At 36.1% G+C, this 17,223-nt stretch overlaps 1 protein-coding gene across 1 annotated transcript in view; it reads right to left on the bottom strand.

Annotated features, from left to right (window-relative positions):
* The window catches only part of Epha6 (EPH receptor A6), a 737,672-nt gene that overhangs the window by 15,935 nt on the left and 704,514 nt on the right, over positions 1–17,223 (bottom strand). Inside the window, exon 14 of the mRNA XM_013024079.1 lies at positions 12,773–12,922. Coding sequence (XP_012879533.1) covers positions 12,773–12,922 — 150 coding nt within the window. The remainder of the gene's footprint in view (positions 1–12,772; positions 12,923–17,223) is intronic.

Genomic DNA, 17,223 nt, shown 5'->3' with positions numbered 1-17,223 from the left:
AGCAACATTTAAATGAACTCACTTCTCATTTAATTTCTTTTTTCCTTCCTCCCTTTCTCCTTCCCTCCTCCTCATTTCTTTCCTCCCTCCTTCCCTTCCTCTCTCCCTTCCTTCTCTCTTTCCTCTCTTCCTTCCTCTCTTCTCTTTTATTTCTCATTCTTTTTGACATCGCACTAGGGGTTTGAACTCAGGATTTTATGCTTGCTAGGCAAGAAATTTGCCACTGAGCCAGAATTCTAACCTTAAACAAATTTCAAATAGTTGTACAGGTGTTTGAATTTAACATACCCATTAATGTTATATGATGTATCTTGATCAGGATCTTCCCTACATCTTTCTCCCTCCCATTCTCACATCTATCCCATCACCATCAATTTCCTAGTTTCCTAGCTCTATTTTCAAATGTGTGCACTGAATAATTTAACTGGATTCACTATCATTCTTTTCTCTATTCTTTGCCCTTCTCCTTTTAGCTTCTATCCAAGACATATTTCAATTTCTTGGTATTCATTTTGTTAAACTTTTAATTGTTCAAAGTGGTTACATCATGAAAATCTACCACCAAATATACCATATTTAGTCAGTTTATATATATACACATATATGTACATATATATGCATATGGCCCTATATGTGTTTTCATATATAATCATATGTTAGGTCTCCCTCTCACAAGTGAGAGAAAAGATATGTCCTTTGGCTCTCTGAGCCTTAGTTACTGCACTCAATATGATTTTTATTTCCAGGACTATATAATTCCTTGCAAATGACATTCTTCCTGATGGATGAATTTAATTAGATTATAAACATCAGATTTTTAAAATCAATTTGCTGGTTTGCGAAGCCTATGCTGCGTCCATAACTTGCCTATTATGAATAGTTCTCCAATGAACATGAGTGTGCAGGTACCTTTATTATATCTTGACTTGCAATCTTTTGGATAAATTCCTAAGAGTGATATCTCCGTCCCTGTTTTTCACTTTTTTTGGATAAATTCTCTCTTTCCTAGGCTTCTTGTAGTTGCTGGGATTACAGGTGACACCACTGCATCTAACTGGTCTTAGTTAAAACAGAGAATCTAACTGACTATTTTCTGCCCTGATTTGTCTGGAAACACAGACTTCCTTTTTTCAGCTTCCGATACAGCCTGGCATGAAAGGCATCCACCACAGTGTTCAGTTACGAGCTTAAAAGGTATCTTTAGAACTTCTCAGACCAGGGATGTCATTGAACTGTGATCCTCCTATTTTCACCCTCCCATGTATTTAGGATTACCGGTGTGACTTTCACACTGGATTCACATTTAATAAAATTTTAATCTACATAATTTATAATATATTAAAATTAATCAGTCGAGAAAGGAATACAAATGATAGCAAAAGAAGATAAGGTGATGAAGGAATAAGATATAGAAAGAAGATATTTCTTCAAAAATAAATTTGCTATATGGTTTCACATTTAGAGTTAAATTTTAAGTTAGAAAATTAAAAAAAAGAAAAAAATATGAAACAGTGTATTTGTTCCTTTCAGATTGTTCAAGGAGTGGATGAAATGGTGAAGTGTATAAGAGTATCATATGTTAAAAGGTTGTTGGTGATCTGATTTATCATTTGGAAAAATCTTAATTTTTTTTATACTTCTTTCTTTCTTTTGAACCCCTTAATTTTTAACAAATGAAAGCTATACTTTTTGAGATAAAGTTAACTAACATTTTTTCTGTAGACTAGACTAAGTTTGTAAGAGTATTTGAGAAGAAGCTGCTTAGACTACCCTGAAAACCTAAACAGTTACTAATGGCTGTATTGAGTAAGTATCTGTCTCCTCACCATAAGGAAAATAAGGACTGGATTCTTCTGTAATTGTACCTTTTACTGAAAAAAAAAACAACAATAAAGCTGTTGTTGAGTCATTGAAACCAAAGATTTCTACTGCAGGAAGTTTAGTGACATCTCTAGTTCTAAATTTACCATAAATTTAACACAGGACTTGGCTCCCTGTGAAGAACTATTTCCCACAAAACTCCAAGAGTTCCGGTCAATCTCTGTAGGGAGACTAAATCCAGATAGGGTGAACTACAATAAAGAAGGTTTGAAACACTAGAATTATTTCTTACTTTGCTAGTTCTTCTATAGCAACAAATTATACTTTTTGTTGTTAGTTATTGTTGTTGTTGTGGTCTTGGGGTTTTTGTGCTCAAGGCTAGTGCTCTACCACATTGAACTACAGCACCATTTCCAGCTTTTGGGTAGTTAATTGGAGATTAGAGTCTCATGGATTTTCCTGCCTAACGAGTTTCAAGCCAGCATCCTCAGATCTCAGCCTCCTGAATAGCTAGGATTATAGGCAGGAGGCATTGCTACATGGCTTAACAAATTATATCTTTTAGAAATATAAAGACTAGAATGGCCATTAGCAAGAAAACAGATAATAACAGATGCTGATGGGCATGTATCCAAAAGGGAATGCTATTACTCTGTTAATGGGGATATAAACTGGTTCAACCACTCTGGAAAGCAGTATGGGGTTTCCTTAAAAGAAGAAACATAAGACTTTCCTATGATCTAGCAATCCCACTCTGGGCATTTATCCAAATGATCACAAACAAGGCCATACTAAAGCTACCAGCACAACTATGTTCACTGCAACATTATTTACCATAGTTAAGACAGAAAACCAACCCAGATGCCCCTCAGTAGATGAATGGGTCAAGAAAATATGTTATATATTCACAACAAAATTCTATGCTTCCATTAGAAAGAATGGCATCACTTTATTTGTAAGTAAGTGAAATAAGCCAGACCCAAAGAAGCATAAGCTCCATGGTTTCCTCATTTGTAATAATTAGTATACATCTAGGGTACTAGATGTATAGGATAGTCTCAGCAGAGGATCTCAATATTTCAATATCTATGTACATATGACCATATAAAATGATGCTAATCAAAATGAATTCCAAAATATGGAAACAATAGCATTTTAATATATATTTTTTATTGTAAAGATACTGTACAAAGGGGTTACAGTTACCTGAGGAAGGTAATAAGTACATTTCCTATTGAGCATTGTTACCCCCTCCTTTGTTTTTCCTCTACCATCCCTTCCCTCCCACCTCTCAACTTCTTCCTCCCCTCACCCTGAAGCTGTAAAGTTTGTTTTCAACATAGTGTCTTGTACATATCATTGTTACAATGGGTCAAACTGTATCCTTATTTCAGCATTTTGTTATTACCCTTCCCCTCCCCAAATTAGAAAAATGTATATAGAAGATGCAGGGCACTAGGGGGTCATACCATGGGGGAAGAACATACAAAAGAAACAAAAGAATCACATAGTACATTATAAGTACATTAAAAACAACAGCGACAAAGATAAACCTAAGAGGAATTTTTTTTGTCTTTAATGTACTGTGTGAAGTTATTTCTTTTGTCTTTCTTTTTTTCCTTTGGTTTATCCCCTGTTGTCACTGTTTTTGATTTTGGTACACTGTATCATGTATATATGATTATATGATTTTGGGGAAGGGCAGGGGAATCACAACATGGTGAAACAAAGGACAAAGGGTGATCCAATTCAACAGTGATACTCACAAAAGACACTATATTGGAAATGAACATTACAGTTTAGGAGGAGAAGGAAAATGTGAAAAAAAGAGGGAGGGGTTAGATATGTATTTTATTGTTTTTTTCTTTCATGCATGTGTTTCTAACGCATTTATAAGATTATTTCTTTGTTGCTTTGTATGTCCCTCCCCCACAGCATAACCCCTGCTTTCACTATATTTGATGTCAGTATAACTTGTGGAGGAGATGGGGAAAAACAAGTCGTTTAAGGATACAGGTGGACCTGTTGCAACAATGAGAAGTACAAGTTGTCATGTCCAAAACGAGCTTTACAACGTCGGTGCGGGGGGGGGCGGGGGGAGGAGGATTGGGACTGGGGGGGAGGGGGGAGGCTGGGAAGGGATGTGAAGGGTAAACAAAGGAGGAGGCTGCTTGGTAAGAAATGTACGCATTATCCTGCCCATGTAATTGTAACCCCTCTGTACAGTATGTTCACAAATAAAATAAAGAAAGAAAGAAAGAAAAAAAGAAAAAAAAGAGGGATGGGTAACAGTGTTCGACATGAAATGTACTCATTACTTTACTTATGTAACTATAATCCCTCTGTACTTCACCTTTCTAAGAAAATAAAATTAAAAATTTAATGACATATCAAATGAACCTTTCTGAAAACTTTTTTTTCTTTTAAAAAGAATCTTGAACTTACAGTTCAAGTTCCCTCAGCATTTTTCTGGAGGAAAGTAAACCATATAGAAAAACACTTTTTTAGTGATGCACCATTTTTGAGATAATGGTAGTTGTATATCTTCTGGTACACTAAAATTATCTAAAAGCATGTGAAAAGGACATTTTAAAATTAATCCTTAGTAAATGCTTCATAGTATAAATAAAAATCTTAGTATAATTAAAATCTTAGGTGCTAAATGTAATTAATTTTTAAAGTAGAAATTGAAGGTATAGTTATTTTTTTATGAAAAACTTGCTAATAAGTAAGTGCTTCCAAGTTTTGTGGTCAATTTAGTTAAAAAGTTTTCCTTTGAAAACTATGCTGAGGGACTGGGAAGGTGTCTCAGTGGTAGAGCGCTTGCCTTGCATGCATGAGGCCCTGGATTCGATTCTTCAGCACCACATAAGCAAAAAGAAAAAAGCCAGAAGTGGCGCTGGGGCTCAAGTGGTAGAGCGCTAGCCTTGAGCTGAAGAGCTGAGGGGCAGCGCCCAGGCCCAGAGTTCAGGCCCACGACCGGACCCAAAAAGAAAAAAAAAAAAAAAGAAAACTATGCTGATTACTGGTTCCTTCTACCTAGAATTTTATCCTGTTAATTATATATGGTGGTGATTGATTGCATCTCTAAGCATTCTCTATTACTCTGGTCTCTGTAGCAGACATACGTCATGTTTGTATAATTAGTATTTATTTAATTAAAATGCTCATACTGCCTATGCACCAATAGTATGAATTACTGAACATCTGAGAAGAGGAAGGCCATTTTGAAAATTGCTTCAGTAGACTATGTATTTAAATAGAGGGAAATATTTCTTACTTATTATGGAAGAGAGAAATAATAGGAATGGGTTTTTAGCAATTTACTGTATCTTACACAGATCATTACACAACAGCCATTACATAATAAAGTCAAGTTTGGAAAACCTAATCAGACACAAAAATTGAAAATGACTGGACTCCCTGACTCATAAAATCACACTGAATTTCTAGGTAAGTAAATTTTGCACACCCACCATTCTTGGCTAAAGAACTGACTCATAATTCAGAATGTTTTACAATTTTGAGGACAAATAAAAACTACAGAAAAAGGTTTTCTTCCTCCTTAAATCTTGAAAATAAAGATCAGGACAAAAGGTTTTTTATGTCTATGTCATCTCTAAGAAATCAAATATTTTTTTTCCTTCAAGGGTTCTTAAGAAAACAACCTAAGTCACTGTTATACAAAAGTTTTGAAAAAGAAGAAAACACACAGGTAGCATTGTGTTTCCTATTAAATCTAAACTGGGATAATCTCTGATACATTTTTTTTGGAAACTGTACTACTTTAGTGGCATATGCTTAAATGAAATCATACCCAGGAGGCCTGTGAGTTTCAAACTGTTTGAAGGCAAACTTTTTCATATCAGGGACACAAAACAAAACCCAAGACTCCAGTCTAGCAAGCATTCAGATCATTAGCCAGACTAAGTCACCTCTCATTTAAGTGTACTAGGATTTTCCCCATGTACCCACTCCACAGGGATTCGGTTATTTAATGCTGCCTGCTGTTCATATTTGCATCCAGTTTCTTCTGCTAAGCACATTAGGAGTGAGGGAAGAACTACAATACCCTTGCTGATATATTCAGAGCTCTAGCACTGTAATATACTCCCAATTATCTTGAACTTGGATGAAAATAAAAAATTGTTCTGAAATGCCTCTTAAAAAAGGAAAAGAGAGAGAAAAAAAGAAAGAAAATGAAACAATGGGTTAGAAAGTAGCAAGTTGTGTAGCTTCAATATGCCCGTGTTTCTGGTAATGAGCTAACTATGTTGATCTATATAATGGCAGTATTTCTAAGAAATAGAATAACAAAATGGCACATTTTACATTTTTTCTAAAGACTCACAATAGTGTACAAATGGTTTATATTTCTGAACCTTTGTTAGTAAATCCACATTATTTTACTAAAGGAAACAATGAAAACATGTCTCTGTTATAGAGTGGTATACATCAGTGCTGCAACTGAATCCCTTCCAGTGGCTGTGTCCCTTGGCCAGTTCCTCCTTCATTTCATGACATTATGGGGAAGTATCCACTCAAAATGCTCCACTCACCTTGGACTGGACAGACTAGAATAAATATTTATCTGGGCTAATTTTAATACTTTCCTGACATGGCTTTTTGATCAGGGTGAAAAAGGGGTTTAACAGAGCAGAGTCTTCTTTGAGATTAACATATTAATTTTTAGATGGAACTCCTTTTTTGGGATTGCTAAATTAGATTATTGAGTCCCAGAATATGAAGAAAAAAAGAAAGAATTTAACAATAGTAGAGAGCAGGGGAAAGGAACCTAGGGAGGTACTAAAATTATCACATAATGGGGCTGGGAAGGTGGCTCAGTGGTAGAGTGCTTGCCTTGTATGCATGAGGCCCTGGGTTCAATTCTTCAGCACCACATAAGCAGAAAAAGCTGGAAGTGGTGCTGTGACTCAAGTGGTAGAGTGCTAGCCTTGAGTTCAGGCCCCACAATCGACAAAAAAATAAATAAATAAAATTATCACATAACTCCCAAGATCCAGCATGTTAAACTATCTTCTTGGTATCCTGATCAAAAGGTTTTGCTTAAATTATTTCAAGTTAAATCCTTGTGATTTGTAATAATAAAAAAAACTCCATTTCTTGGAGTTCATTTCGACAAACATCATTTTATATGGTCTTTTTTTGGGGGGGGGTCTGGTCGTGGGCCCTGAACTCTGGGCCTGGGCGCTGCCCCTCAGCTCTTCAGCTCAAGGCTAGCACTCTACCACTTGAGCCACAGCACCACTTCTGGCTTTTTTCTTTTTTCTTATGTGAGGCTGAGGAATCGAAACCAGGGCCTCGAGCATGCAAGGCAAGCGCTCTACCACTGAGCCACCTTCCCAGCCCCTTTATATGGTCATTTTTACATAGTTATTGAGCCTTTGTTTTCCTTTCCTAAGAATATATCCTCCTTTGGTCTCATTATGTGAATGTTGAAATTATCATGTCCAAGAGTAATTTTTTGTCATTTACCATCCATGTGATTACATGTAGATTTCTAGGCACTTTCTAATTTCTACAAATGAGGGAAATCATGCAACCTATGTTTCTTTGTGTTTGGCTTACTTTGCTTAATATAATCTTTCCAAGTGATTCCGTTTCCTTATGAATGGGCGATGTAATTCTTTCTGGTGGAAGCATAGACTTCCATTTTGAATTTACACCCCATTTTCTTGATCATTCATACACTGAGGAGCATCTGTGTTGACTCCATATCTAGGCTATGGTGAACAATGTTGCAATAAACATGGTTGTGCTGGTGGCTTTAGTGTGGCCTGGTTTGTTGTCAACTGGATAAATGCTCAGGAGTGGGATTGCTGGTCATAGGGAAGCTCTATGTTTAGTCCTTTGAGGATCCTCCATACTGCTTCACAGAGTGATTGAACAAGTTTACATCCCCACCAACAGTGTAGTAGCATTCTTTTTTGACCACATCCCCTCCAACATCTGTTATTGTTAGTTTTCTTGATAATGGCCATTCTAACTGGGGTGAGGTGGAATCTCAATGTTGTTTGGATTTTCATTTCATTTATGGCCAGAGATGTTGGAGATCTCTTCATAAGTCTAATGGTCATTCTTATTTCTTCTTTGGAGAAGTCTCACTTTAAGTCTTTAGCCCACTTATTAATTGGATTGTTGTTTCTTGGAGGTTTTTTGGGGGGGTTAATTTTTTGAGTTCCAAGTATGTTTTAGACATAAGGCCCTTATCTGATGCGTAGATAATAAAGATCTTCTCTCATTCTGTGGTTTTTTGCCAAGAAGAAACTCTTTGGTTTGATACAATCCTATTTATCTTAGATTTGTTGTGATTTTGGATCTTTCCTTAAGAAGTTTCAAATTGTGCCTAGTAGCCTTAGTGCTTCCCCTACATCTTTGTATAGTATTTTCATGGTATCTGGTCTTACATTGAGGTCTTTGATCCATTTAGAATTGATTCTGGTGCAGCATGATATATTAGGTTCTAGCATCAGTTTTCAGCATGTGTATAGCCAATTCTACCAGCACCATTTGTTGAAGAGGCTATCTTTCTTCCAGCCTGTGTTTTTGGCTCCCTTATCAAATATTAGGTGGCTATAGGTCTGTGGGTTAATTTCTGGGTCTTCTGTTCCAGAGGGCTTTTTTGTGTGTGTTTTTTCCTCCTTTGTTTTTGAGTTCTGTACTTTTTGGCTGGTAAGTATGTTTACCTGTTTTGGTAAGGATAAGGGGGAGCACAGAAATGATGGGACAAAAGGTGAACTAATGCAGCCATGATACTCACTTTCACTTTGTTGAAAGTAAACTATAATTTGTGGGAGAGGGAGTCAGGAGGGAAAAAACTGGGAGAATGGGCTGGGAATATGGAACAGTGGTAGACTGATTGCCTAGCATGCATGAAGTCCTTGGTTCCATTCCTCAGTACCACAAAAACAGCAGAAGCTGGAAGTAATGTTGTGGTTCAAGTGGTAGAGTGCTGGTCTTGAGCAAAAGAAGCTCAGGGACAGTACCCAGGCCCTGAGTTCAAGCCCCAGGACTGGCAGAACAAACATACAAACAAACAAATAAACACAAAACTAGGAGAATAAGAGGAAAGAGATGACAACATTCAAAAAGAAATGTACTCATTACCTGATTTATGTAATTGTAACCACTCTGTACATCACCTTTACAATAAAAAACTTCTGAAATAGTGTTTGTGTGGACTCATTGCAACAATGAGATGTACAAGATTTGTACTTCTGAAAAAATTATTAACTGCCGTGTTCACAATTTCATTTATATTTAAAAAAATAAAAGAAATTGCAACATCTACCCTGGATAAGAATTTTTCTATTTGGACAAGAGGGTAAGACCAATATTAGACTTCAGTGCAGTAACCAGGATTTAAAGAGGGTTGAATGAGGAGTGTGGTTTCTTTTTTCAGTTGAATATAATTATCCAGTGTGGAATGAAAATTTCATACATGTATATAAGTTGTAAAGATCAAGCAACATATTTAACATTTTCATCTCCATAAATATCTCTCATGGGGATATTCAAAGTCTGCTTTTATAGTTCTGATAAAATTTATAATAACTTCTTGTAGCCTATAGTTCTACTATGCTTCTAAGAATTCTATAATTTATCCCACTTACCTGTGATTTTGTACTTGTTCTCTGATCTTTCCCTATGTATCACCCTCTTGCCTCTCCTGTGTAATGTCTAGTAACTATTATTCTATTGTTTACATCTATACAATCAACTATTTTTTAGCTTCTACCTGAAAGTGAGAACATTCAGTAATTGTCTTTCTGTCTTTGGCTTATTTCACTTAACATTAACAGAGAAGATTGAGTTTTCTAATTCCCCATCCCCACTTTTCATGCATACCTAGTCTGGTGATTGACACGTTTAATAAATAGCTGCTGAATAACTAAGCAGATGGCACCTACTGTTAATTTTTAAGGTATTTTATGGTTTAGTTCTGTGCACTCTTTTTTTCTCATTTCCTTTCCCTAATGTACAATACCACTGACCTTTGGGAAACTCATTATATTATTCACAAAAGCAGATTCTGCAAACTCAGAATTGTTCATTGTAATAAAATATACCACAGTCTACAGAATGGAGGAACTATTGCATGAACACTATCTGAATTACTTAAACTCACTTTAAAAACCATAAAGCACAGTAACATTCCATTTGATCATTTGCTCCACAGTTTGCTAAACTCATTAATTGTGGTAAAGATGAATAAAATATACAGAGAACACAGCCCAACTTTTATTGTGTAGCATATTACTTTCCTTATTTAAAATGCTTCTTGGTTGGAAAAAATCCAACACAACACTATATCTTGATCCAATAAATGAGAGATGCAGGTTAAATATAAAATAGTATTTGAAGAAAGCGTCTGGAAATATTTTGAGTAAGCTGTTTTTTCTTCCAAATAGAGATTCCGGATACAGGATATGACACAAGCATGGTGACTTCTAATGCATTTAGCTAAAAGAATTCTAACTCTCTTTACCACTGTAGTATAAAGATACATAAATGATTTTAGTTCTTACTACTTTCTTCTAGTCAAGTATTAACCTAGGGGACTTAAAAGTTAATTTCCCAGTGACTCCCTCTGTCTTTCATCCTTGCTTGAATATTCTTTGGCAATAATACCAACTTTAGCTTTGGAAAATGAACCAAGCTCTGGGTGATGGAAGAGTTGGGCCTTATGCTGTGAGCATTGGCAATCCTGAATGAATGAGAATGGGCTTAATGTTAGGAGTATGTTCCTGGCTGCAACATCTTCTCTTCTTGCAGACAGAGTCTCTGTTTCCAAATGAGGTTTACTAAATAGTCATCATGGACAGAGATCATTAAGACCTGTGGCCAGAATGACTGGGTAAATGACAATACAAGATCCAGGCAGGGAGGGCCTGGCTATAAGGTACCGACTACTGTAGACAATGAAGATCAATTTATATGGTGGTCTGTGTTGAAAACTACCCATTTGAGCCCTTTTTTGCAGAAGCTGTATCCTAAAAAAATCTATCACATCGTCTGGCATCTTCACTTGTCCCTGTTCTGCTCTGTGGAAGTCTGATCTGATTCTAGGCATCTGGACAGAGACCAGAGAGGTCCTAAACTTCAGAAGGGAAAAACATGAGGCATTTATTTGTGGAGGAAAGTATAATAATTTTCTTTGGAGTTTATAAAGTTATATTTTGGTATGAGTAAAAAGAGATATTGAACCTTTTCTATTCCAGCCTCTCCCTTTATTATTTTTCTCAGTCATGAAACTGAGGCACTTTGAAAAGTAAAGTGACGTTCATGATTGAATTAGGATCCACATAACCATAGCCATCGGTGGTTGCTGAGTCGATTATTGCCTTGTACACCAGGAGGTAAGAAAATCTAGGGGCCAGGAACATCAGGTAACTCCTCATTGTATTATTTGTCTTTGCTTTTTAAAAAATAAGTTTATGAATGCTCAATAAGAAGACTAATTATGACTTTTATGCTTACAAATGGATGATTATTATGAAGATGTTTTATAATACACATATGTAGATGAATCTTTACCACTTACCTTTTTCTTTGAAATGTCACCTATGTTTCTTTTTACCAATGCATTTTGATTAACATTTCTATTCCTCAAATTAAGGTGTTAAACTCTGGGCTGGGAAGGTGACTCAGTGGTAGAGTGCTTGACTTCCATGCATGAGGCCTTCCATGTTTGATTGCTCAGCACCACATAAGCAGAAAAAACCAGAAGTGGTGCTGTGACTCAAGTGGTAGAGCACTAGCCTTTAGCTGAAGAGCTGAGGGACAGCGCCCAGGCCCAGAGTTCAGGCCTCACGACTGTAAGCTCTACCAGCACAGTAGATGATGGGTCCTACCGGGAAGTGGAAACAAGCCACTCTGACAGGCATTAACGACTTACCGTAGAAATCTATTGGAATTACATTCTAGAAGCACTGGCAATTCATTAATATGGGATACCAGGACACTCAAGTCAATTCTCTGTTTCTGTTTCATGACTATTAAATCAAGGGATTAAGTTATTTATGATTATAAATAGATGCACTTATAATACTGTATAAATTTATAAATTATAAATTATATATATTTATATTTATAAATTTATCATTAGATCTCAGTGTAACAAAAATCTAATCATGTCTTGGCCTGGGATGAGAAATGGAGAAACTTTCTCTGTGATTAAGCCCTAAAGAAACTTGAATGGTTTGATTTGGGCTGGATTAGCAAAGTATGGGAAATGGAGGTTTGTAGTTAACTGAGGAACTACTGGTCTTGTACTACTCTATGTAAATTGCTTGAATACCTGTATCTTATTACTGTTTTCTTTATTGTGTATAGGATGTAGAGATTAAATGTGTAAACTATTCTGTTTTTAATCTTTCAACAAAATGAAACAAAAATGGAAACCAAACATTGTATAAATTATGAAGCTCAAAAAGATCATGCTAGATGACATATATTGACAATATATTGCATCAATGTCTTCACTCCCCCCAACCATTCTGCTCCCCGCCCCCCACCCCCCGTTTGAGCTTAGAGCCTAGGTATTATCCCTGAGCCACAGCACCACTTCCTCACTCACTCTTTTTCTTTTAAGTGGTATCTACCTTAAACTTATTTGGGTTTTATAGTGATTAATTCAATTGCTCTGTTAGAAGAAAGGAGAAGTCAGTGTTATTCTGCTTTTTGTACTTGTTGGTCAAGGGCATTATAGAGCCAATTTTGTTGCATTTGAGCAACAAAATCTCTGTGGTAAGATGAATCAGCTGGCCCCAAGTCATAAAAACCAGTTTCTAGTGAAAGATTCCTAAGGTTCTGAAACCTAGCCATTTGATGTTGAGCCAATTTCAGAAGATGGAGGGACTAAGGGCTCTCTCCTTTCCCTCAAACTAATGTGCTTGTGGACACCAAAGGACAACCTCTATGCACTCACATCTTGGTTAGACATTTCCCAGTAAGGCCTTTCTCCATAGGACATCACCTCCCACATGACAATGCCATAGCTCCATGCATCACTTGCTGAGGAGAATTTTCTGTAGGCAATAGCTTCTGGGGCTGTCCATCTTATAGGGATTTTCCCACCCTGAAAAAAATAAATTGAAGATTCCTCAGTTGGCTCAGAAGTATATTAAGAAACAAAATGTCATCCAAATTACATATCTGTTAGATCTAAATATTTTATTATGATGTTGGCATTTTAAATTAAAAATCAAAAGAAAGTTGGAATAATGTTAAAATGTCAGGCATATTTTTTTCTCTTATAGTTCCTAGATTTAATGGTGAAAAGGAGCACTTCAGAAATATTTTATTTCATTCATTTGAGAAATTTATTTTTACTGTAGATTCACATAGTTAAGCCCACTATTATTCCATTTGAAGAAGTTCTGGATTATAGGACATTAAAACTAAATATCATTCAACAGTCATTAAAAATTGGATTGCCTATATAAATAATAATGAAACTAAAGCTCTCATTTAATTGAAGACAAGCGGTTTAGTACAGAACTGAGATATTCTGTACCAATTCAATGTTTATCAAAATTTCATATTCATCTTCTTTCCTTTCCATTGGCTACCATTACATTTAAAGAAAAGAAACACTAAAACTTTTTTTTAAAGTTTATAATCCTTTATAAAGAAAAGGCATTAGGCTACCATACATCTTTCTCCAATATTCATATTAGCATTTGAACCAATTAGATTAAATTCATGCAATTTAATCTATATTGGTTAAGTACTAAAACCTGTGTTATAGGTTACTTTTGTTAATATTTATTACATGTTATCTGTTGAAACACTGTATAAATCCTCTTTTACTTTAATGGCAAGAATAAAACAATTCATTCATTTGATTGACAATCTTAAAACCTTTGCAGCTCCCAGTTGCCAGTTGAGTGGCAACATTTCTGCCACTAGATGGAAGTAGAGAACAAGGAGTTGCTCCCAGACTCAAATCACAGTTCACAGCAAAATTATTTCCAACAATTAGAACCCACCACAATAGGATCATTTCACCTTTATCAGCATTTTGAAGACCAGAGGATTTGTTCACTCATTGTTTACAAAATCATGGTGTTTAGAGAACTAAGGGTGAAAAAAAGGGATGTGCTTTTTTTTAGTCCTTGAAGAATTTAGATTACATAAACATGTTTCTTAAAGGTGAAGCCATTAATTAAGTAATCTAATCACTACTTATTTAGTAACCTACATACATACTTGACGAGGGATTCATTTTTAGATGAATCCCTTAGGTTTCACCAGGCAAATGAGAGCATTAATGGAGCCCTCATTTCAAAGACTGCTAGCATGGAAAATTTAGAAGAAACCTTGGGGAAAATACTGTGAATCTAATCCTCTGACTTTACAGCTAAGAAAACTGAGCTTTACCTTTGGAGACAGAGGACTTGGACTTTTTTTTTTTTTTTTACCATGTTACTAGGTATCTAATGTCTACTAGAGCTATCATGATGTTATTCAGTGACATTAATATAAGATGTAAATAAGTTCATTAGCATAGGTGAAAAGTTGAGTACAACAAGCTTTAACATTTCAAAACATCTATTTGTAATCATATGTCACAGCAGCATAATGGGGAAAAAAAAACCCTCAAAAACCTTAGGCCTGAGAATTTTATGCTTTAAAGACCAGAAAATTAAGGTTACAAAGTGGACAAAAACAGTTTAAGGACTGGAAAGGTGGCTCAGTGGTAGAGCGCTTGCCTTGCATGCCTGAGGCCCTGGGTTCGATTCCTCAGCACCACATAAGCAAAAAAAAAAAAGCCAGAAGTGGCGCTGTGGCTCAAATGCTAGCCTTGAGCTGAAGAGCTGAGGGACAGCGCCCAGGCCCAGAGTTCAGGCCTCCTACCGGACCCCCAAAAAACAAAAACAAAAACAAAAAAACCCAAACAAAACAGTTTAAGAGGGTGTTAACAGGGCAGCAAGGGAAAGGATTCATTTTTAAATTGTTACCCTTGTAATTAGTTGTACAAAGAAGTTTTCAGTTAACATGTTATTTCATGAGTATAATCCATCTTGATCAATGCAACCCATTTCATCATTTTCCTCCATCTCTCCCAACCCCACCCATCCCTTTAATTTACCTGGCTCCATTTTGACATATATACAATGAACATATGACAGCATTCATCCATTCTTCCTCTCTTCATTTGTCTGCACCCGCCCCTTGATCTTACCCTCCCAGAGATCTCTAGTTCCATTTCTTTCTGGTATATATATATTTTTATCAGACTTCATTCATTCTTTAAACTAAAATAAGGTTGTCAGAAATCACAACAAATAATTTCTTAGTATAAATATACCTGTCATACAAGGACTTTATTTTGCTCAAGTGGATCCCAAATACTGAAGGAGATTTATACTAAAAGTCACTTGTATTCAATTCTTATTTAAATGGGCACCCACTATTTTTTATTTGCTCAACCTGGCAAGTCCTAATACAATACACTATATACACTCATAAATGGGAACATTGTAAATGCTCCAGTGGTACATAAAGGGTGATTTGGCCTTCACGGGGGACTATGACATTCTCACTTGTTATTCTTGAATCACTACAAGAGAATCTTTTGTTTCATTGCATATGTGCACTAGAGAGCCCATATTTTGGTTCTTTACTCAGGTTTGATCCAAACCTCAAAGCCACATATCCAGAAAATAAGACCAAATCTGGTGATTTGATCACTGCACAAAAGAGTAATAATCCTGTCTGATACTTCTGACTTTGGACCTCTCTTTCCCTCTGGCTAGAAATATACAGAAGTATATATTTCTGCCTGGCTGAAAGGTGACGCTGGTCTGCCTGACTCTTCCTTTGTTAAATCTATGTGTGTTCTATAAGGTCAACAAAACAGAGTAATTACTTTATGTTCATTCACCCTAATTACACTCATATTACACATAATACCGTGTATATAATATAGAAGAGTCACATAACAGTCTACATTTTAAATAACTTGGTATCACATATAAATGAGAATTGATCACCCTCCTTCATATTTTTTCTCCCAGAGGGGGATGATATTATACAATGTGCAAATAGCATTGCTACCTGTTATAAACACAGTCATGTCCTTTATCCCAAGATCATTTGCTGAAATCCTAATCTCCATTGTGACTGCTTTTAAAGAGGAATTTGAGGGAAGAGGAATGCAACTTTTGTATCCTATGAAGTTCCATTCTTTCCAGGAACATGGGAAAATATGTTCTCACTTGATGAGAGACTGAGGACTAATGATGAAATTAATTCAGTTACAATCACAAGAGAGAAATTTAATTTTTTTAACCCAGATCAATATCCTTTAGAGTAAGTAAAATCACTCTCCACAGTGCTCAAGTGAAAGTGTGATCTTTTCCAACAAGGTTTCTAAGAGCTAGAAGTACAGCCAGATATGTGAGCACACAACTGTAATCCTACCACTTGAGAGAAAGAGGTAGCAGAAAAAAGATTTTGAGGTTAGTTTGGGCTATCTAGAACATTCAAGCTCAGTTGGAACTACATAATGAAAACTTATCTCAGGCCACAGATAGAGCTTTATGGTACAACACATGTGCAAAGCCCCTCAGTTTGATCCCTAGGATTGGGTAAAATAAAAAACAAAGAGCAAGAGATACCAATTCAGCTCTGTTAATGGACAGGAACTAGCCTAGTTTTAGTAATTTAGATTGTATCTTGTCCAGTTTGAGGAAAAAATCTGCATATTTTGTCCCACTGAGTTTGGCATAGGGATCTATGCCTATAGTTCTGCCATTGTCCTATAAAAGCCCTTTGAAGATAGAAGACACATATTATTTAATTTATCTTTATATTTCATAGGTAAACTCATCAAAGAACATCATCTTTTTTTTTGTCCGTCGTGGAGGCTGAACTCTGGGCCTGGGAACTGTCCCTCAGCTCTTCAGCTCAAGGCTAGCGCCCTATCACTTGATCCACAACACCACTTCTGGCTTTTTCTGCTTATGTAGTGCCGAAGAATTGAACCCAGGAACTCATGCATGAGAGGCAAGCACTCTACCACTGAGCCACCTTCCCAGCCCATATTATCTGTTTTTAAATGCAGGCAGGCCCAAATTCTGTCCGTAGCTTGACTTGTCTGATTACGATTGTCTAGGCTTCTTTCCCTTCATTTTCTGGGTACGTTTCTTCTCTTTGTGAGATCCTGGAACACTGTGACAGATAATAAAGATCTTCTTTTAAAACATACTGTTAAGTACTATTATACATACACATGATTATATACACATGAACCTGTCCCATTAGCATGAGCTATACAAGTGCCAGATTAAAATGCCTATTAAAATCAAGGAAAGGGTCATTTTTTGACATAGCACTTTAAAATGTGACACTGGTTCTCTGCTTATCAAAATG

This window comes from Dipodomys ordii, unplaced genomic scaffold (genome assembly GCF_000151885.1).
Source record: "Dipodomys ordii isolate 6190 unplaced genomic scaffold, Dord_2.0 Scaffold73, whole genome shotgun sequence".
In the NCBI taxonomy this organism is placed as follows: Eukaryota; Metazoa; Chordata; class Mammalia; order Rodentia; family Heteromyidae; genus Dipodomys; species Dipodomys ordii.
Note: the sequence above shows the minus strand (reverse complement) of the source record. Positions and strands in the feature narration are given on the sequence as shown.